Here is a 23,450-nt window from a genome sequence, read left to right on the forward strand (position 1 = left end):
GAGAGCAAAATAAAAAACTTTTCACTTTGGGACAAAATAGACTGGCAAGCACATCTTAATAACTAATATTTACATTGTTTTGGGTTTCAGAAAAATTAATGTATTTTTTAAATTAAATATTTTCACTAGCCTAGAAAACAAGGGAAGAGGGGGATATATCTATACCCTGCCTACATATAATAACAATGGCATCCTAAACCATAATAGTAGCTCTACATTTACTGAGCACAGCCTATACATTAGGCCATAGAAATAAGGATTCTATATCATTCTATTTCATTCTCTTGACAACATAATCATCCTTACCTAAATCTCTATTAAATCATATTGGCTGACAATCTGCAATCAAAATTTTGTCCATGTTCAATGGTTTTTAAAACAACATTAATTTTCATTACTTCTTTGCTAGATTAATTCTGAACATTAATTATGAAGTTTCAGAGGCCAATTTCTTTTTTTTTAGTACTGTGAAGTTGATCTTACCATATTTTATCCAAAACCTGATTAGAAAAATTTTAGAAATAAAGAGGCATTACTTAGTACATGATTTATAAATACATAAAACAATAATTTATCTCACACTTTAAAATGACAAAACAGTGAGATAACAAAATCAATTATTTTAGCCAGAAAGCAAGGCAGAGTATTGGTTCCAAAAGATTTACAAAATCAATCTATCAATTTTATGAAACTGCCAAACTATACAGTGAGATTTGAAGACTGGGAATGAGCTTCTCTGAAAATACCAGTTCCTGTTCTCACCATGAAGTTTGACATTGTTACCTAAATATTCACTGTGGGGGTCTTAGTGGCTTTCTAAACTTGTGACTAACTTATTAGACTATAAATGCCTCTTAGTGAGTGTATTAATTTTCTTTTTTAAAGAAGATTTTTATTGATTGATTGAATGTGAGCAGGGGGAGAGGCAAAGGGAAAAGGAGAGAAAGAATCTCCAGCAGACTCCACATGGAGTACTGGGCCCGATATGGGGGCTTGGTCTCAGGACCCTGAGATCATGACCTGAGCTGGACACTTAACCAACTAAGCCACCCAGGCAACGCTTCTATGGCATGGCTGTGTACCAAGTTGTCAAAATTTTGTGGCTTAAAACACAAATATATTACTTTACAGTTCTGTGGGGCAGAAAGTAGACACAGGTGTCACTGGGCTAAAATCAAGGTGTAGGCAGGGCTGCATTCCTGTTTTGGAGGCTCTAGGAGACAATCGATTTCCCTGTCTTTTCCAGATTCTATAGGCCTTCTACATTCCTCCACTCATGGCCCCTTTCCTCCATCTTCAAAACCAGCAACAGGAGAAAGAGTTCTTTTCACATTGTATAACTCTGGCCTCATTCCATAGCCATACGTCACTCCAAATCTCTTTTTTGCCTCATTCTCTGATTTTTAAGGCCCCATGTGATGACAGCTGGGCTGACCTATACAATCCCAGGTAATCTTCCTGTTCTACAATCAGATGATTACCAGATTTAATTCCATCTACACCTTAAATCTCCTCCCCATGTAACATTCACAGGTTCCAAGATTTAGGATGTGAACATGTTTGGAGGGCCATTTTGCTTACCATAGTAGGATGTAATTATCAACTGACTTTGTTAATTTATTTTTTTTAAATATTTCCTGAGTATCTATTATGTTTCCAAACACCAAGTGAGGCTCTGGAAAATTAATGTAAATAAGACAGACATGATCTTTATCGTTGGGACCTTGCATTTTGAATTTCAGTCTTATTAATTCCTAACTGAAGGCAAACACAGATCGAATGTGTGTGTTTTTTTAAATATACCATAAAGAAGGCAAAAGGTAATTCCCAAGAGAAAAAAATATACCCACTTCATAATTTTGCCTGAATCTGGTTACATAAACATTACAAAGGTTATAGAAGGAAAAACCAGAGCTAGTGACCCATGTTATATTTTTTAGGCAAATAATAAATTATAGCCAATCCTCATTATTCAAAGACTGTATTTGCAAATTCATCTACTCACCAAAATTTATCTGTAATCCCCAAATCAATATTCATGGTGCTTTTGTGGTCATTTGGGAACATAAGCAGAGCAGCGAAAATTTTGGTTGGCCATGGTGCAAGTTTCCAACTAAGTTCAAAGGAGACAATGCTCTGCTTTCTTGCTTCAGCTCTCATATTGTAAACAAATGTCTTTTTCATTATTTATTTAGTGTCACATTTTTGCATTTTTAAACTTTTGTTGGTGATTTTGCTGTTTAAAATATCAGCCTGGGTGGCACAGTCAGTTAAGCACCCAACTCCTGATTTTGGCTCAGGTCATGATCTCAGGGTCATGAGATGGAGGCTCCCTGTGAGGCTCCACACTCTGCACAGAGTCTGCTTAAGTTTCTCTCTCTCTGCCCCTCCTCCCTGCTCTCACTCTCTCTCAAATAAGTAAATCTTAGAAAATAAAAATAAAAATAAAATAAAATATCAGCTAAACATTAGTGTTAAAGTGCAGTGTAGTCTTCTTAAGCCCAAGGAGGCTAGGATGTGCCTCACAGGATGTGATAGATGAGCTTTGTCAGGCATGACTTACAGTGCTGTTGTCTCTGAGTTCAATGGCAATGAATCAATAATACATATTAAATAAAGTGTCTTTAAAGAGAAACACACACAAAATATGTGTTGACTGGTTGATGAAAATGTGGCCAGAGGCTTACTGAAACCTAACCCTAGATTACTCCCAGGAGCAGCAGCTCAGTTTTGTGAATTCTACACTCACAAAGACTTGACAAATACAAACATCACAAATAATAAGAATTAATTCTATTTAGTGTATAGCTCTTACTGTTTTAAGTAGACTAGAGAAATCTGGAATAAGAATCAAGGCAAATCAATAAAATGCGTTATAAAGTCATCAAAAAATGATCTTTAAAAATATATAACTATGCTTCTAATATATAATCTGTTTCAAACTCTACAAATTGCCATTTGTTAGGTGTCAGAATAATCCATATTTGCATATTCACTATACTGATACCTTAGACTACTTTTCTTAAAAAATATTGTACCCAGTTGAATAGTGACTATAAATGAAATCATTGATTTTAAACATTGATTTTAAATACACACTTCAAATGTAGTTCATGTATTAAACTGCATGTTTTCCCTGTTGATCTTATTTTTGAATTTTTACCTTATATTCAGTATTATAGGAGGAAAAAATGACATAACTAAATAGGGATGCTAATTAGTCATAATAAAAGAAAATTGTTCAAAAACATGTTATCATATATGCTTTTACTTTTGAAATTATTTTTAAGGGCCTAGACAAATGTAGACTAGGTGATTTCGAGGTTATGATACAGGCTGGCTAACAGGACAGCTTCTGTCACTGTCCATGAGTGTCCCTGTGAGGAGGGGTGAGGAATCTACCTCAATGTGAAGATAACAGAGAGTTCAATCCACATATCAGCTCCTCTCTGCCCCATGCTCATGGCTTGAAAGTGAAAAGCAGGTCAGTCACAATCAATGTCATGTGGCCCATGGCCTCAGGTGTCAGTGTGAGGCTAGAAGGAAGAGAAGCTATGCCACCCCCCGCTCCTTATTTCCCTTCTTTTCTCCGTCCCTCCTGTTTTCCTTTCTGTCAGATCTGCCTTCCTTCCTTCTCTGTTTCTTGGTCCCAGCAAACCTTAGTGTCCTCCTTCCCTACTCCTGACTTGAAAGCTCCTTTATCAGAATTGGCCTCACTTGAGCCTGGACCACCTCCTTTCTTCAGCTGAGGCAATCAAATTCACATGAATCTTGATACTTGCCTCAACTTGGTCCTAATGGTGTTCATCATTGCTGGCTTAAAACATTTGCTAACTCATGGCCAATTTTATTTCACCTATATCCATGGCCCTCCCACTTTTATCACCTTTCCTACGAGATTATTTTAAATTCAGTCTTAGACATCCTGTTATGTCATAAATAAATATTGCAAAATATATCTTTAAGGGATGAGAATTCCTTTTGAAACAAAACTGCAATACAATGTCAACACCTCAAATGTTGACAACAGTTTGTAATACCATCAACATCCTGTGATGATTGCTGCTCTCTTGAAAGCGCCCGTGTGTACATATGCTATTGTTCAAACCAGAATACCAAAAATACAAATACACTGCATTTGGTGATGTTTCTCTTAAATGTCTTTTTACCTATAAATCACCTCCCTCTCATCTTTTTTCAACTTGTCTATTGAAAAACCCCTGGCCATTTGTCTTATTGTTTCCCACAATTTGCTGACTGCCTCTTTATGGTATCATATCTGTCTTCTGTTCCTCTCCAGCTTATAAACTGGTAGGTAGATTTTGAGACTTCATTTGACTTGGGTTTGACTTTTTAGCAAGAATTTTTCAAAGAATACATTGTATACATCTGTCAGGAGATGTGTTACACCTGATTGTCTCTGTTTTTATAATGTTAGTGATCAGTACACTATTTCATTAGAGGTTATAAAATGGTGATATTCTGATTCTATCATCACTCCCTCAAAACTTTTTAAAAGATCTAACATACTTCTGTAAAAAGATACTTCTTCTCATCTAATATTTGGTTGCTCTGACATGCAATTTAATTCAGAAAAAGTAGGAAAATATTCCATTTTTCTTTTTATGAACTGATGTTCTGAATAATGAGTTAATTCCCTAGCATCTCCCACCGAGAGCAAATAAGGAACTTTTCATATAATTATGAATTCACAAATGTTTATCCTACCTGGTGTTTTAATCCATTTCTAGTATTTGTTAATATTCTTATTGTTTCATTTTTGCTGGTGAGATCCTTTTTGAGCTGGCTTCTGAGTCTTTTTGACAGATAAAAGCCCAGTGTTCTGCATAGATATCCCATATTTATTTTGTATTCTTCACACTCCAGATCTGGATTGAGTCATTCCCCACAAGGAGTCCTTGGTCCTCTTAGAGAAAGTGGTATTTGGGGTCTAGGAATTTGGGGTTTGTGTGTATTTGGGGCAGAGAGGAATTTTGGGGCTCAGGATTGTAGAATATTTACCTCTTCCAATTTTAGATTTCTCTTTTCTCTTAGACTGAAGTTATGATTTCTAATGGTATTTATAAAATCACTTTATCAGAATAAGTTCTAGAACCATAATACATTTTAAATAAAATATAACTAGTATCATTAGCAAAATGTGATTATTGAAAGGAGCTTAAAGTTTTTTTGTCAATGGGGTCTAAAACAGTAAGGACACACCAACCGCTGTGTTTTGAAGTCACTCAGATAATTCCTTTCCATGTGTTTACACCTTTAACCCAACATAAAGGTTTGTTTTATTTTACTTTTAATTTTTAGAAACAGCTTATAAATTTTTACTTAATTTGGTATACAATTATTAAATTATGTATACCACTTTAGAGTAAAATCTAAAAAACAAGTTGTATTCAGAAGAGTCTGGCTTCTATTCCTACTTCATCCTTCCCCATAAAATTTATCATAGGTAGCTTTTAAATTTTTTTTGTTTTTTTAAGAGGTAGCTTTTAAAAAAAAAAGTCTTGCTTATCTTCACATTTATTTTTTTTAAAAATGAGCAAATATGTAAATATATGTGTATGTTTCTGTTTGTTTTATTTAAAGAGATGGTAGTAGACCATGCCCATTTTCTTCACCTTGTCTTTATCAAGGTAATTAAACAAACATGAGGGGTAGGAGTAAGCCATCTGTTAATCTTTTTAAATGGTCACCACCCTTGAAGCATTATCCAGATGAAAGTGACAATCCCATGAAGGAAAGGGAAACAGTCTAGGATATCCTACAGCAAAATTTAGAGCCCTTTCCAGCCCAACTCCTTGGGTATTGCTGGCCACTTGCCTTCTCCTTTCACTAGAATGATGTCAGGATTATTACTATTGCTTCTCATGGAGGCAGTTATACATCTCTCAGAGTCTCTTCTAGGGAAAGATTTGGATGGAGGAGACAGGAAGACTAATGTGTCTTGTATCAAGAGTCAGCTTTGGGAAATCTCTCCAAAGGGATTTCAGTGCCCTCTATGTTAACGCCTCTAGGGACTGCTGGGATTTGGAGAATGTCAATTTACAAAAAAAAAAAAAAAAAGTTTCCTTTCATGAAAATTATTGTATTTTAAAATTCAGCCTGTCTGATGAAATGCAATTTGGGGAAGATAGTGTGAAAGTACTGATAACTTCAGTTTTAGGAAAAAGTAATTATGGACAAATGACAATAGGCAATAGAAAGATTCTGGGGGCCCGTGGGTGATTCAGTCAGTTCAGTTCAGTGTCTGCCTTCACTTGGGTCATGATTTTAGGGTCCTGGGATCAAGCCCTACATCAGACTCACCACTCAGCGGGGAGTCTGCTTCTCCCTCTGCCTCTGCCTCTGCCCTCTGCTCATGCTTTTCCTCTCTGTCTCTGTCTCTCTCAAATAAATAAAATCTTAAAAAAAAAAAAAAGAGGGATGCCTGGGTGGCTCAGTGGTTGGGCTTCTGCCTTTGGTTCAGGGCATGATCCCAGAGTCCCAAGATTGAGTCCCACACCAGGCTCCCTGTGTGGCACCTGCTTCTCCCTCTGTCTGTGTCTCTGCCTCTCTCTCTTTATCTCTCATGAATAAATAAATAAAATCTTTAAAAAAAAAGAAAAAGAGGTCCTAAGATATGGAGAAAACCTTGAGAAAGTTGCAGGGCACATTTACAGAGGAGTATAACAGAAGACAAGGTCCAGGGCAGTCAGTAGTTAACAACAGAATAATAATTGTTATAATAGCAGGCATCTAACTTAAAGAAACTGAGTTCATGATGGGTCATAATTTTCCCTTAGCATTCTAAGGGGCACATATTGATGCTTGTGGTGTGGAAGAAGCATCCTATCTATATGACTTCCTGAGCATGCATTGGTTCTATCCTTGGTAACTGCTACATCATCAAAACCTTTAAATATTTATGGATGGCTCAAGTACATATTGTTCTTTGCCAAGTATTGCCTAGTAGTAAGAAAACAGCTCTTCAACTATATAGTAGTACCTCTAGTTACAATAAGCAATTGATGAATATTTTAAGAAAAAAAACTCCTACTCCCATTTAGTTTCAAGTTCATCTCTTAGTTTTCTTATTGTTATACTTTGCTTGAGTCTATTCATATAATTGTGAGCTTTAAAAACCAGGACAGAGAAATAATTGGAGAATAAAAAACAAGCCCATCACTTCCCTTTAAAATATATAACACTGAATTCAAAATAATCCTGCAATCTAAATGAAACATGGGAATTTAGTTTCTAATGTTCTTCTTATCAATGAGACCAAAACCAATTATGTGATACAGAAAGGTCTGAAGTTTGTCACCATATACAAATCCTGGTCCTGTATGCTTAGGCCAGAAACAATATGATTCCCTCAGCATAAGCATCACCAAGCTCAATCCCACCAGATTGCCCTCTAGATACTATATCTTATTCAAATTAAAATAAATTATAATCTATATCTAGTCCTAAATGCATAGGGTCATTTTGAACACATTTTCCAGCAGAATACAATGGACCTAGAATGTCTTTAGCTACTGCAATAAATCTGAAAATTTCAGTTGAGAGAACATTTTTCTCAAAAAATATATAGAACATTCACTAAGTAACTCTGACTTCCTACATCAAGTATTTGAGTGAATATCATTAAACTAGACAGACAAATATACTCCTAGTCAAGGACTTCACACCCTGAGGTCATCAAGATCTACACCATTATGTAGATGTTAAGCATATCTTTTTAAATCTGAACTTACACAGAGAGAAATCCTTCACATATCATTAACCCAAGTACAGTACAGGAAATCAGAATATTACACATCCATGAATCAATTTAAAGGAAAGATGAGGACCATTGTCCTGGTCAGAACCAGCTCAGATCAGTCAGTAGTGATTGAAACTGATGTGTGTGCACATAACTACTAAATCAGAGGTAAAGTATCAGAAGTCACTCAGTATAGTACCACAGCTTGGTTAATCTCCAGTTCCACTGGGAGGAAAAGTATGATTAATAGATGTATCTCATATGAATGATAAAACAGCATCTAAGTAATTAGAGTGTGACCTCTGGCTGCAATGTACAAGGTAGAGTGGCAATAAAAAGACAAAACCGGTAAGAGGAAGAGTGGCATATTTTCGAGTTGACTCAGCTAAAATCTGAAATGGAAAAAGAAAATAAAACCAATGCCAAGTTCAAACTCCAAAGAAAGTTTAAAAGATAAAATAAATTTTACAACTTAAATTTTTTAACAGAAAAGAAAATTATAAATAGGATGATGACTAGTGGAAGAAAATGATCTAACCTCTACATTGTGGTGAAGTGAAGTAAGATATAAGAGTTCCTGTTAATCGCATTCTCTTTCCGGATATGTTAACTTCCCTGGGATGCTTTCCACAGTCATTTCCAAAAATCATGATCCGCTTGCATTCCTCTCTTCTATTTCCCATGTCCTTCTGTGAAATGGAGTGATTTAAGGACCAGAAACTAGGGCTCAGATTTAATTAGATCCTATAATAGCTGAGGTATGTTGCAGAGTAAAAGGCATCTGTGATGGTTAATTTTATGTATCAGTTCGACTTGGCTAAGGGATGGATGCCCAGAGAGCTGGGTGAAACATTATTTCTGGGTGTGACTGTGAGGGAGCTTCCAAAAGAGATTGGCACGTCCTGTGATATCCAAATTCACACATCGGTACCTAAAGAGAAGTTTGCACACTTTTCCCAAATGCTGCATTTCCATGGAGTCGTTTAATATTTTTATAGGTCTCTTGTGAATTTCATATAATTTTTCCTTCTTCCTCATGAAACTAAGTCAACAAAATAAAAAAAGAGAGGAAACACATTTCTTCTCCCTTTTATGAATGTCAGCAGGGTACAGTAAATTCTGTCCCCCTCAGCTTGGGTTCTCCCCAAACTACGTCATTTGATGTTCATGGCAATCCCTCACCAACTCTCTGCTTCTATGTCCGCTGGAAGTTCTATAAAACATGCTGGACATAAACAATCTTTGCATGCTCCTCTTTAACACTTCCCTGTCCACATCTTGGTCCTTAATCACTTCCTGTGATTGCACCACTTTGAAAGTACTAAGTCTTGTATTCTACTCTTTGATCCTAGACCACCAGATATTTCTCTGCTCCTATTCTTATTCGTTTTTCAGCCCCAATAATTCTACTGTTTCTTTGACTCCTTCCATATCTGTAAAAGTTAATTTTATGGAGTTTGTCAGGCCTAGTCAACTTGACTAGGTCCCAGTACTCAGACATTTGGTCAAACCATATTCTTGATGTCTCTGGGAAGGCATTTTTTAGATTAGATTAACATTGAAATCAGCAGACTTTTGAATAAAGGAGATTACTCTCCAGAATCTGGGTGGGCCTCATCCAATCAGTGGAAGATCTTAATAGAAAAATGCCTGAATTCCCTGTATGAATTCAAACTGCAACTCTTCTGTGGGTCTCTAGACTGGCAGATTTTGGACTTGTCAAACCTCCACAATCACCAATCACAATAACCCAATTCCTTAAAATAAATCTATGTACATCCTGTTGGTTCTATTTCTCTGGATAATGTTGACTAATAACCAGCACCCCATAGACTTCACTTCCTCCCTGTTGTGGTGCTAGCTCTCTACTTTCCTTCCCTTATGCTCTTCCCAGCCCATGTGTCCTTGTCCTGCTGTCTTCCACCACAGTGTCCCAACCCTGGATCACACTAAGAATCTATATCCTCTACTCCTACATAGGTGCCTGAGCTGGGCTCTCAGAGCTATGTGGCAGTTCTTTTCCTGGTCAATAGCATGGAAATGCATTGTTTGTGTACACATGTATCCAAGGGATTTGATTTTATGGGAAAAGGGTACTGGATAGAACAATTTCGAATTTAGAGAAGTTTCAGTATTTACCTGTCATTGTTGATGTGCAGATTTTTAAACAGAGCATAAACACCATTGTGAGCTTAATTAACTCATGTATTTATTCTAATCTAAGGGCAGAAAATCTATTTCCAAAGTGACATAGTGAAAAAAAATTTATTTACCTCTTTTTATTTCAGAGTATAAGGATGGAACTGCTATTACCATAATAGCTTTGCAGCTCTTGGGAAAATTTTCTGCAACTTTCCACCAACTCACTAAAATAAATACAAGTTTTTTTCCTGAAACCGCTATTCCCCAGCCCACCCCCAACTCATGATGACTCTGACATATTGTAATAAAGCCATTGCTCCCTGAGGATCTCTTTGCACTACTCCAGCAATTTTTCTCTTCTCTCTTTCTTATTGAAAAAGAACCCTATTATTAAGTACTTAAAATGTTCAAGATTCCAAAGCGAAGACAACCTTTCGGTATGAGAGATTAATAATAACAATAAGAAATACAGAATGGAAGATAGGAGTTCAAAGCCAAATAAAAATTTCATTTGCAGAATACAAATCAAATATGATTTCTTTTGAGCTGCATCTCTCGGATTTATAGACACAGCTCTGTAGAATATTTCCTAGTATTTTTTCTTCCTCTATTCCTCTGTTCATACTCACAGCTACTTCTGCACAAATGCCCTTACACTTGAATTTTTTCTAAAGCAGGACTCTTCTAAATCAACCAAAGGATTATTCTTTGTGAACATTTCTAAAAGTAGTAAGATGCAGATAATTATATACAAAACAAATCTTAGACAATGAGGTATAACTCCTAAAGACAACTGGGAATATGTGTGGATAAAACCATTTAGTTCAAGTCCTGGTTCTTACAATTAAGAGTTTTTCTTGTACGTATTCATATAAAATATCATATGGATGCCTCTCAGTACATACACAGACCTCTGCCTCGTAAACCAGGAGACACATCACCAGATTATTGTATTCTGGATCTGAAGTAATCACCAAAGTGTTTCCTTTTACTATTATGGTATTATTAATATCTATTCTAAACTACATTAGCAAAAAAAGCATGGTGTTGCTATCTCCTAGAAATTCACAGCCTTAATTAAGAAATGATTTTATTTTTTAATAAAGACAGTATACATCATATGCATTTTAGCCAGCAGCATTTGGGTATTTATTTATGGTGAGTGTATAATTTGGAATAAGGGAAACATAGTGAAAGAGAATGAAAAATACATGAATGTGTTTGAAAATCAGTTCATTAAGCTTACGCAAACCGTGCAAAGTAATCCACAAGGACTCCCTGGAAATAACACTATTGCAGATGTCACTGGAAACAAGACCCTGGTGATGAGTTAGCGAACACTGGAGAAGTGATGGGACAGAAGGGACCAGAAAGCAAGTGGTTGGAAGGTCTCGAGTTGGAAGGGATGAACTGAAGCATATTTGGCAAGCACACCTCAGATGAATGAAGAGCACACCCAAAAGGGAAGTGTGAAAGCACAAGGAACCTTGGTTAGTGCCCTAAGAGTGATGACTGAGAGCATGGGACTTGGGAGCTGTGGTACACAAAGCTGTCAATGAAACGCACCAGGTTTGGGGCTGGACAGGCCCTCAGGTCACCAGCCAAGCAAAACATTTCAGTAAAACATAGTGGCTGTGCTGATTTTTGTACACCAAGTGTGTGGAATTACCCTATCCCAGAGGCAACAAGAAGTACATGTATTAATCCACATAGAAACTTTCTACCTGGTCCTCTGCAGTGAGCCGTGGCCTGCATCTACAAAATCTTTGATGAGGAACAACACAGCAATGCCATCTTCCCCACACTGAAAGCAAATCTAGACTTTGCACTACAATGTATATTTTGAGAAACAGCAAAGAATTGAATCCATAATCTAATAGCATCATTCTACTGCCTGAGAGTAGATGGCGTGTAAAAAATGACCCTAAACCAATGATTTAATGTTCGCTGTGGATTCCCTTCTTTTGGTGTATCAGACTGCTGCTCTTTGCTAGCTTTGCGTACTTATCAATATCAGCAGGAAGAAAAGAGCTAAATGTAAACCTTATAAAGGTGGCACTAGTTAGGTGGGAACTTACAGTCTTAAACCTCAATTTCCTCAGTATCAAAATATTATTGATCTACTTTCTTTATGGGTCGATGGGGAAGGATGCAATTTTGCAACTGACAGGGAATGAGAGACCACTCAGTAAGTACCTGGATTCTACGTGGCCCCTCCTTCTATAAGTAAGTAAAAGAAGCTTAGGGAGGGGAGCTGCCCTTAGGGCGGTACTGGTCATTTGCTTGTTTCCCTGAGAGCCATGTGTCACCATTTCCCTGCTCTGTTCAGAGGCATAGGAAGGTTGAGTGATGCAGACTGAGAACCCTAAGCTCTTGGTTTAGCAAGCTCCCAGCTGAGCGCTAGAGACAAATGAGCAGGTGAAAAGCAGAGAGGAGCCAGGAAATTTCTCCCCACTCTTGCTCTACCTGGGCAGCTTCTTGGTAGTGGCTGAGTTTTTACAAGGCTCATGCTCCCAAAGTGATGGGGGAACAGAGGACTAGCTGAGGACAAAGCACACTGACAAGTCCTTGAAATAGGGAGAGGGACATTCTTTTACAGTCTCAACTGCCTCGATGTTCATACTTTGCTAAGGGTAGAAGAAGGCAATCTTAGCCCAACCTCCAGGAGCCTGTGAGTCTACTTTAACAGATAAAAATTCCTTTCAATGGGGATCCTTGGGTTGCTCAGCGGTTTGGCACCTGCCTTTGGCCCAGGGCGTGATCTTGGAATCCCGGGATCGAGTCCCACATCAGGCTCCCAGCATGGAGCTTGCTTCTCCTTCTGCCTGTGTCTCTGACCTCTTTCTCTCTCTGATATACATAAATAAAATCTTTAAAAAAAATTCCTTTAGAAATTTCCTTTATCTCTAAACCCCCAAAATACATGTTGGTAATCATCCTCCAAGCATATGGCCCACTGATATACATCTAAAGGGTCTCATGGCTCAGATTTTATTAGACCGTAATAAGTGACCTTTTCCCCAACAATAGCTAGCCCCTCAAGGTCCTGGAAACCTTGCTTCCAAAATTCCTTAGAAAGTACACTATCCCCAAAGCCCTCCAACTCCCAGGTATATTATCAGCCACCACTCACAGGCCCAGGGCAGCAGCTCTTCCTGCCCACAGGTCCTGTCCCTGTGCTTTAATAAAACCACCATTTTGCACCAAAGACTTCTCAAGAATTCTTTCTTGGTTGCCAGCTCCGCACCTCACCTTTATTCCAAAAATACATCACAAAGGTCACCCCCTGCTTCCATAATCCTCTACTGGGCAGCCCCTGCCATATTCTAGCATTAATGGACAATGCTAGCCTCTAAGCTCTGGAAACACAAACCGTCTCATTTTCCCTGTAGTCCTTGGACTTACAGCATCTTCTTGCTGTCGCTAAGCTGGGCTATCTCACCATCTCACATTTCGCCAATCAGCTTTTCCATCACCTATTTCCTCTGATGACTTAGCAGTTTCAGATGCCTGAGTAATTTCTGGTTTTTTGACTGAGAACTGACTCAGAGGCCAATTTAGTATCAGAACTAAGGTATTCTCTTAATCTGTCATAATATGATCAAGGATTAGATGACATGCATGTAGGAGTACCATCCAACCATTATATATATTTTTAAACTACTACTAAAGTAAATATTAACAAACAATATATGATGATTTGCATTGATAACTCCCATAATCTTTATATCATCAATAAATGTCACATTAAATAACAAGTAGGACATTTCCACAGTCTATTTTTCTTAAAAATTTGATAATTGAATTATTTCCTACCTGTTCTCTATTTGTCATCCTTTGTTTTTTCTACTTCCAGATTATTTTATTTGAAACATCATTTAAATCTAATCTTTACTGGTGCTTTATAAATAAACATATTTTCCATCCAAAGCCCCCCCACCCATATCTTTGTCTTCGTTTCCTTAAGATTCACTTTTTTACTATCAAATGACGGCTCACTTCAAAATTTTACATCAGGTTTGGAATTCACTCCAGAAACGGCAAGCATATTGTTGCATCATCTGTTCTTGATGGCCATAAATTATTTCATTGTGTGAAGGTGCTGTAATTTACTTAGGCAAGTGATCTACTGCTGGTGGATTGGATCAATATTATTTTGCTTCTACAGACAATGTGGCAATGAATATCCTTGCATGCATTTCAAATGCACAGTGAAAGTGAATTTACAAGATACATCCCTAGAGTTTGAGTTGCTTTTTGGTGCAGCTTATGTATTTGAATAGATTTAAAGTATTAGGCATCATTGTTTTGGACTCCCTTCCTTCAATACGCTAAAAACATTCATTACTTTTTAAACAGTTTTTACCTATTTATTCTCCCACCAACAGAGTTTGACTGTACCTCTTCACCCACGCCTCATGGCAATGTTTTCTGCGTCTTAAATCATTTGGGTTCTCCTTCAAATTGTTGATTTCAGGGGCACCTGGGTGGCTCAGATGCTTGGCTGTCTGCCTTTGGAACAGGTCATGATCCTTGGTCAGGATGAAGCTGGGAGTGGGGCTCCCTGCTCAACAGGGAGTCTGCTTCTCCCTCTGCACCTCTCCCTGGTTTGTATGCCCATCTCTCTCAAAAAAATACATAAAATCTTTAAAAAAAAAAAACTGATTTAAACAAATGTTGATTTCATACTCATAATACTTGAACATACAGCATAGGGGACACTTATGCCCGGTTCTGGAGGATCACAATCTTCCCTATCTAGCTATTCAGCCTTAGGAAAATAACCTCCCCATCTTTGTTTTCTTATACGCAAACTAGTCATTATCATAGTTCCTAATTCATTGGGTTGTGAAGATTAATTGAATAAATATATAATACATATTAAAATAATGGCATATATTTTTTATTCAAGCAAATAAATAATCCCTCCACTCTTTCATTTATAGATTTTAACTTATATTATTTACAAACCTAGAGACAGAAGATCTAGGCCATAATAAGTGTTCATTCTACTTGCTTTTTTTTTTAATCTTTTTTTTTTTAATTTTTTAATTTATTTATGATAGTTACAGAGAGAGAGAGGCAGAGACACAGGCAGAGGGAGAAGCAGGCTCCATGCCCTGGGAGCCCGATGTGGGATTCGATCCCGGTACTCCAGGATCGCGCCCTGAGCCAAAGGCAGGCGCCAAACCGCTGCGCCACCCAGGGATCCCTACTTGCTTTTTAAATAATTTTCTTTAGAATCAATTTTTAGCTTTCTCTTGTGTTAAACAGTAGAATCCATAATACCATGGTTTTGATGTAGTAGTTAAAAATTTTTTAAGAAAAATCATATTAAAATTAAAGAAGACATTATTTTGTTATATACAACAACTTGGCAAATTATGTCTTAACACCGTAGTTCCAACGTTCTTATTTATGTCTTTTAGGAAGTGTTACCTGACACCTGTTTTAATTTGCATTTCTTCAATAGTGAATGAGGTTAAAGACTTTCACATATTTATTTATCTTTTCCTTTCTATGAACTGCTTGTTTATATTTTGCTTCCTTTCTTAAAAAAATAAAGCTTCAGGGCAGCCCTGGTGGCGCAGCAGTTTAGCACCACCTGCAGCCTGGGGTGTGATTCTGGAGACCCGGGATCGAGTCCCATGTCAGGCTCCCTGCATGGAGCCTGCTTCTCTCTCCGCCTGTGTCTCTGCCTCTCTTTCGCTCTCTCTGAATAAATAAATAAATAAATCTTTAAAAAAATAAAAATTAAAATAAAAATAATAAAAATAAAAATAAAAATAAAAATAAAATAAAGCTTCAGGAGTGCCTGCCTGGCTGGCTCAATCAGTAGAGCATGCAACCCCTGATCTTGGAGTTGTAAGTTTCAGTCCCACGCTGGGTGTAGAGATGACTTAAAAATAAAATCTGTAAAAATGAATAAAAAATAAAAAAGATAAATAAAAAATAAAGTTTTATTTTTATTAGTAATTTTAAAGAATGTTTTGTACCTGTGCTAATAGAATTTTCTGTGATAATGGGTATGTTCTATAACTGCCTAAAATAGTAACTACTGGCTTAATACACTTATTGAGCACTTAAAATGTGGCTAGTGCAACTGAGAAACTTTATTTTTATTTTATTTCATTTTAGTTGAGTTTTTAATTGAAATAGCCCTATATAGCTAGTGGCTAACATAATAGTAGGTCTTTCTCATTAAGAGGACAGAGATCTTTCTCATTAGAAGGGCAGAGTTAACATCTGGTTTACAGCCTTTTTTTTTTTTTTTTTTTTTTTTTTAAACGTAGCATTGATCTTCAGCCAAATCCTTCTTGCAACATATACTCAAGGAAGGCACAGGAGTCTACTGGATCTAAGATAGACTGGTATCCTGCTGATTATGCTTTGTACTGAACTAAGAATCTACTTGGTTGTCAAGTTTGTTTATTGAGTAGTCCAATGGTTCCCATACATTGCAGCAAACTGGAATCACTTGGAACTTTTTTTTTTAAATCCCAATACCTGGGTTCCCACCCCCAAACATTATTTAATTGGAATGGATGCTGTCTGGGCATCGGAATTCAAATAAGCAGTAAAATTTGGGAACCACAGATATATCCTGTATCAGAGAGTCACCTGGGAGTGATGACATGCAGGTACACCACAAAAGGGGTTGGTAAGTGTCTCTGAGGAGTTCTAGCATTTGGCAAGGTATAAAAGCTGAAGATCCCCTGAAGCTGATAGCTTTCCTGATCTGTGGTGGTCACACCCACTCAGCCTTGTCCATTGTCACCATGTTTATACCAATTCAAGTTGTTGGGATATTTAGAAGCTGTTCAGTACAACTGAGCATCCATTATGCTATTATGAATGCTATTCATGCTGCCCTTTATCCCTTTTCAATCTAAGTAAACTCGCGGGTGAATAAAGTCTGTTTGGTCATTGTCAATCTGAATATCAATCTTTTTTTTTTTTTTTTTTTTTTTTTTGAGGTTGTGAATATCAATCTTAACCCAACCACTGCTGCTGGTGAATTCAAAGTGGGCATTGCTATCGTACAAGCTAAAAATAATTTCTAATTTATACTCTTTCTTTTAATGTTTATGCTATTTTTTCATGCAGCTTTCTAAAAATTATCTCATTTTTCATCTTTCCCTCAATGGCATCTGGGTTTGGTTTTCTTGCTTAGAAAGACATGTGCCTTCCAATATTATGTGTATCTATTCATCATTTGTGTTTTCTTTTATTACTTTTTTTCTACGTCTGTATCATTTTTACATATTCAACTCACCCAGAATCTATTTTGACATAAAAATATTTTTGTTGTCCTCAAAACCATGGCTAAGTTCTATACTGACTAACTTACATTTCCTCATATATTTTCAATGCTACATCTATCTTAGTCAAATCCCTAAATGTATTTAGATATAGTAAAGAACATTTGTTCTTTTTTCTTTAACCAGGCTTTACTGTGCCAGTATCAAAGTGTTTTAATTAATACAGATTTATAGAATTTCCTAACATGTAGATTCTCCTTCCTATTGTTATTTTTGCTAACTTACCTATTTTCTCATATATACTTTTTATACATGAAATTTACAACAATTTTACTTTCATGAGTTATTTTAGGTTAGAATGAGTAGCTTTATGATATTGTTTTCCACTTCAAAACAGGTATGACCTTGCACTTAATCACATCTTCTTTAAGTCCTTTGATAATATTCTAAACATTATTTTTATATATCTTGTACATTTTCCTTTAGGTTTCCTTCAGGTTTTTTCCTTGATATGCATTCATTTTTGGTTCTAATTTAGGTGGAGTGTATATTTCTTTTCTATTGTCTATGTTGTTATTTATATGTGGGAAGATAAATTACTAAGAGTTTAACATGTTGGTTTTTTAGAAGACCTAGTTGCCTAGGTCTTAACAACAAAAGGGGCATTTAAAAGGGACAGAATTATCCTGAGGGAGAACTCCAAGCATAGCTTCCCATGATGGGGGAACTACACAAGCCAGAAGTAGACATCCACCACATCATATCATGGCAAATGGCAAGACGGAATGGAGAAAATGGGTGATGTCACTGCCACTGAATGGTCATATGGGAGAATGTGAGATACAAGGAAGATGTATTTAACATATGTTGTTCCCTGGTTGATGATTTGAGAATGATGATTTCTGAAAAGGACACCAAATCCAGTCTCCTAACTCTAATCACTCTCCTCAAATGATTTTTATCTTGCTTGCTTAGAGACAGATCATTTTGAAGAATGTGAAACAACAGTACCATTTATCATATCTCGCTATATACGTGGACCTGCAGTTCATAGGGGTTTGCATATATATATTTTGTATATTCCACATTGCTATAAAATTCCAATATATGTGTGTCCAAAGACGTTTATGACAAAGGACTGACATAGCACATTATAGAATGAGCACAGATGCAAGGAGGCAAAAGAAATCATACTCCATGATAGAGAAGGTGCCTCACAAACTAACCATTCTGACCCATGTTTGAAGCCACATTAAAACCCCAAATGCAGCCACCTTTAATCATGCACTAGTAGGTTAATCATTTTTAAAAGAGTGAAAAACTCATAGTTAAATAGAAATACAAACAGGAGATTTCCTGGGGATACAGACAACTTTCATTAACAATGTCTTTTTGGCATTGAAGTAGAGGCCGTCTTGAAAGGCAGATGGAGCTTAAAGCATTCTCCAGGCGTTTGTCCAAGGACTGAGGCAAGTCTTGCGATGCATTAAGCTTGATGGTTTGACATGTTGACACACATGGCATTAGTACGGTTGTACTTCATATCACCACAAATGATTTTTGCAGGCTCAAGTCACTAGAATAAGGGCTTGACAGAGGGAAAGGGCTAGAAAAGCTGTGCCTTGCAAGGCAGGGAGTCTACCAAGCTTATAGCACCTCTCCCACATGCATTCCTGCCTCCTCGGGTTTTCTGTTAAGCGTCCCTGGTCACATATTTATTTGATTTGAAACAAATACACGTTAAAATCTTTGCAGGGAGTGTTTCTGTCCTGTCTGGCTTTGACAGTTGACAACTCAATCATTCACAATTGATAATGGTGTGAATATTTTGTGACAGGCGATACTTCTACCCAATTAAATATGCTATGTCACACAGACCCTGGGTTTTTCATAAGCCAAACCCAGAATCACGACATTAAACACTTCTAATTAAAAAACAAGATAAAACTACACTAACCTTAGAAATACACTACAGGTTTTTTGTTTGGATGAAATCCATAAAAAAACAAAAAGCAAACTATTCTATGTATAACAATCATATTTACCTAAATAATTCATAAAACTGTAACATCCCCTTCCTTGTCTATATAGTCTGCAGTATAAAAGAATCTTGGGCATATATCAGAGACAATTTAAATAATTTAGCTATAAAGTTCCTGCACAATCTATTTAAAATGGTCTCTAAGATGTTACTTTCATGATATTCAGCAATTGTTCTTAAATGAGTGAAAATTACACCTTACATTTACTTTTTCAATCACTTACAATAAACTGGCTGAAAAGTCTTTTGATCATAGATGTTGAGGGATTTTATTTTATCTTCAATTTGAAAGGAACAATTTTAGTGCCTTGCATCTTCTAATTTTTTGTGAAATATTTATATGCCATCCACTAGAGTACTTTGTATAAATTACATTTATGAGCTTGGACTATAAATCTTTTCTAAAGAAATGTTTTAATGCATAATTGTACAAAATATCATATACCTGTCAAGTTTACAGCTCAATTAAATATGTGTGTGACCTGTATAGATAATAAATAAAATATTTTGCCTTTCTTTTTAAAGATTATTTTTAAGAAGCATCAGGGCATTTTATTAATTGTTTCAGGTACACAGAAGTCATTGTTTTCCCCAGTGCTCAAGGCAGGATCAAATTAAGGGAGAGTGAGGATCCTCACAGCAGCATTTCAATCCGTGTTGATGGGTTTTATTTTATTTGTTTCTAAATTCACAATTGTCTCTTCTTTCTCTTTCCATCACACACTTGTATAATGGCTTATGTGTTTCCTAACTCTCTTTCATGGATTTATTTCTATCATCTGGAGCAGAATGTGAAGCTCTTAAAGAAAACTGGCATGTTTTGTATTGTCTGTATACAACCCAGAGTTCCTTTTTAAAAAGGGGCAAAAACATACCAAGTAAAGAAAAAGAATTTGGGAATTATATATTTGTAAAATACAACAAAGGGTTAAATTCCTTACTATGTACATCAATTATAAATTATACTTTGATTAAACAAACAACCCAAATTGAAGTGATCTGTGTTATTCCAGGTGAAATGTCAAGAACTGGGTACAATTCACCATGTTTCATTTTTTTCTGCTTTGGCAATTGTGGATTCACAGAAAGGGAGCGTCCCTTAGAGTGGCACCTGAGTAAGTGGAGTAGAATAGAACTCTGCAGCCTTCCTGGGATAAACAGGTAGCATGAGGATGTGTGTGTGGTATGAGATTTGGGTTGTTTTAGCTACACCACAACTTCATCTGTCTTATGTGTATGCATGCTGCCTGCTGTAGAATATTAATTTTGATCTTGACATTCAAAGTTATCCATCAATTTTCTTTATCATATCCAAAAGTATCATTCAGCTTCCTTAATCCTTCCATAATCTAAGTCATCATGCTTTTTTTCAATACCCATGTGAGCCCAGCCTTTTTAACAAAGTCAGTCAAATGATCAGTATAGTTCACCAATTTCCAAATCTCTAGAAGTCTGTACCCCATATTTGCATGCTTCTGTGAATCATTTTTTGGTTTGTTTCAATGTGTTTTATCTCATTGAGGACATTAACATGAGTTCTTTTTATACCTCCCAGAACTGTTTTTATAAAGTTAGACCCAGATTAGGAGATCAATAATGTATTCAAATTTACTTATTCATTCATTGTTTTGTTTTGTTTTGTTTTGTTTCTGTAATACACTCAACAAAAGCCATGTGCCACACTAGGTACTGAATGCTCATTACATCACATGCCCTCCTTAATGCCCATCACCCAGTTAGTTACCCCATCCCCCAAACCACTTCCCCTCCAGCAACCCACAGTTTATTTTCTATAGTTAAGTGTCTCTTATGGTTTAACATGCCAGGAACTCTAAAGATTTGGGATGCTGAAATGAAAGGTTGGAAGCCACAGCCTCTATTTTTAGGGTGTTCAACATTCAAGAGAGGAGCACAGTGAGTAAACCAACAAATTATACCATAATCTAAAAGATAGTGTTACCTTGACAATTAATTGTGATAGACGCCATCTGTCTTTACGTTGATTGGTTTGGATTACTTAAGGATATCATTATGCATCTATTTCATGCTGACTACCTCACCTTTTCTAAAAATGTGTTCATTTATTTGAAAGAGAGAGACAGGGGCACCTGGGTGGCTCGGTGGTTGAGCGTCTGCCTTTGGCTCAGGTGGTGATACCCAGGTCCCAGGATCGAGTCCCACATCGGGCTCCCCGCAATAAGCCTGCTTCTCCCTCTCCCTCTGCCTCTGTCTCTGCCTCTCTGTGTGTGTGTGTCTCTCACGAGTAAATAAATAAAATCTTTAAAAAAAAAAGAGAGAGAGAAAGAGAGAAAGCATGCATATATGTTAGCAGGGGGAGGAGCAGAGGGAAAGAATCTCAAGCAGACTCTCACTAAGTGCAGAGTGCAATAAGGGGCTCAACCTCATGACCCATGAGATCATGTCCTGAGCCTAAACCAAGAGTCAGACCCTTAACTGACTGAGCTACTCAGGTGCTCCAGTATCTGAGTACCTCATCTTTAATATGACTAAGCAAAAAAAAGGCAAATGGCATGGTCTAGGTTTGTCTTTCCCCAGTTTAATTAACAGAGAAACAATTTTCATGGTTCATCCATCATTTTAAGAAATGCCAAAAACATATGCTTTACTTAACACAGCTAAATATTAGCATGAATTAGCCTCTACTTATCTAGTTTAAAATCCAATGCTTAATTTAGAAAAAGAGTAAAAGATAATCTAAACACCTAGTTAAAATAAACACCTCATTAAGCTTTCATTGTTATTGGTTCATAATCACTGTTTATTTTACCCCTAGTTTGAATGGTTCTCATGAAATTAATTCAACCATAATACCCAGTTTTTCCTTGTTCTTCTACACTTCAGCTTGCTTTGGATTTTAAAGGCAGCTTTTCTTAAAAATGCTTATAGGCAACATCTTCTATCCTGACTGTTGTTCTCTCTAGAGAAAGAGCAGGGCTACTTCTTCTCAATTCAATTTACATCAATAAACATGCGTTGAATGGTCACCAAGTGCTTTAGAGATACAAAGGTGAGTGAATCACAGTCCATTTCTTCCATGAGTTGATAATGTATAACTGAGTTCTAGGAACTTTCAAAAGAGAGGCAATTGACTGATCAAAGAAAATTATCATTATGTGCCCAAATAGGCTTCCAAATTATCTGTGTGCTAAGAATGATGCTTCATTAAGTTACTCATTTTCTCTGGTTCCAGCAGCTCAGCCAGAGGGAAAAAAAAAAAAAAAAAGTTCTTTTACTGCAGTATGTTGTCCCCAGCCCACAGAGGATCCAAACCAATACCCTTCTACTAGCAAAGAAGTCCTTTCTTCACCACAAAGCAAACTGCCTATTGCTTCCTTCTTCCATCAGGTGTTTATATACAATCAGCCACCTACAAATACCACTCACTTTATTAAAAACTGCCTCCTTGTCAGTCTCTTATAGGAGCTATGCCCTTACCCATAATACATTACATTTTACACCATTTACACACTTTTAAAAGAATAGAGAATGGTTTATATAAAAATCATATATATGTGTGTGTATCACATATAAATATTCCAAATATTATATATACAAACCCTGTATATACTAGAGAGAGGGAGATGTTCAGAAATCTCAGAGTCATCAGAGGAAATAAAAGGAACAAATTCTTTTAACCAAGATTTAAATAAAAACAATGCAAAACCACTGTGTTACTGGACAAAGCTTAAAAAATTTTTTTATAAGTTTTCTTTATTTCTTAGATTTCCACTCTATGTAGTGGAAAAATAAATTTTTTTTCCAATTCCTGAAGCCTCTGAGATAAATTTACCTTTAGTACTTTCATAAGTTATAGCACGAAATGTATTAGAAATGAATATTAATGTATTTTTTCTTGAAAAATATTTTCTAAGTAATTTCAAAAATTCCATTTCTCAACTTAGTTTAGAAGATTTGTTAACAACATGTAGGGATGACCCTACTTCTTTCCCTAAGAGACTATGTATTTTGTCAAGGAAACATACCCAGATGCTGTCTTCTTGTCGATACTGTTTCCAGTTCCTGCCACTGTCACTGAACATCAGAAGGTAGCTGGTCACCCAGTTGGAGCTTCCATATCCCCCTTGGGTGGCCACAGCCGTAGTCTCCATTCTCTCTCCAAGGTCAATCTGCAACCACTGGTATTTGTTTGATACAAGTGGAGACCAGCCACCAGCCCCTTTTATGCAAATAGAAACAAAAAAATGGGCAAAAGATTAGTTAA

The 23,450-nt window shown here is 36.5% G+C and overlaps 1 protein-coding gene across 1 annotated transcript in view; it reads right to left on the reverse strand.

Moving 5' to 3' along the window:
• CNTNAP4 (contactin associated protein family member 4) overlaps positions 1-23,450 on the reverse strand; it is a 241,176-nt gene that overhangs the window by 146,428 nt on the left and 71,298 nt on the right. The window contains exon 3 of the mRNA XM_038538261.1: positions 23,212-23,405. Within this exon, the coding sequence (XP_038394189.1) occupies positions 23,212-23,405 (194 nt within the window). The remainder of the gene's footprint in view (positions 1-23,211; positions 23,406-23,450) is intronic.

This window comes from Canis lupus, chromosome 5, assembly GCF_011100685.1.
Source record: "Canis lupus familiaris isolate Mischka breed German Shepherd chromosome 5, alternate assembly UU_Cfam_GSD_1.0, whole genome shotgun sequence".
Classification (NCBI taxonomy): Eukaryota; Metazoa; Chordata; class Mammalia; order Carnivora; family Canidae; genus Canis; species Canis lupus.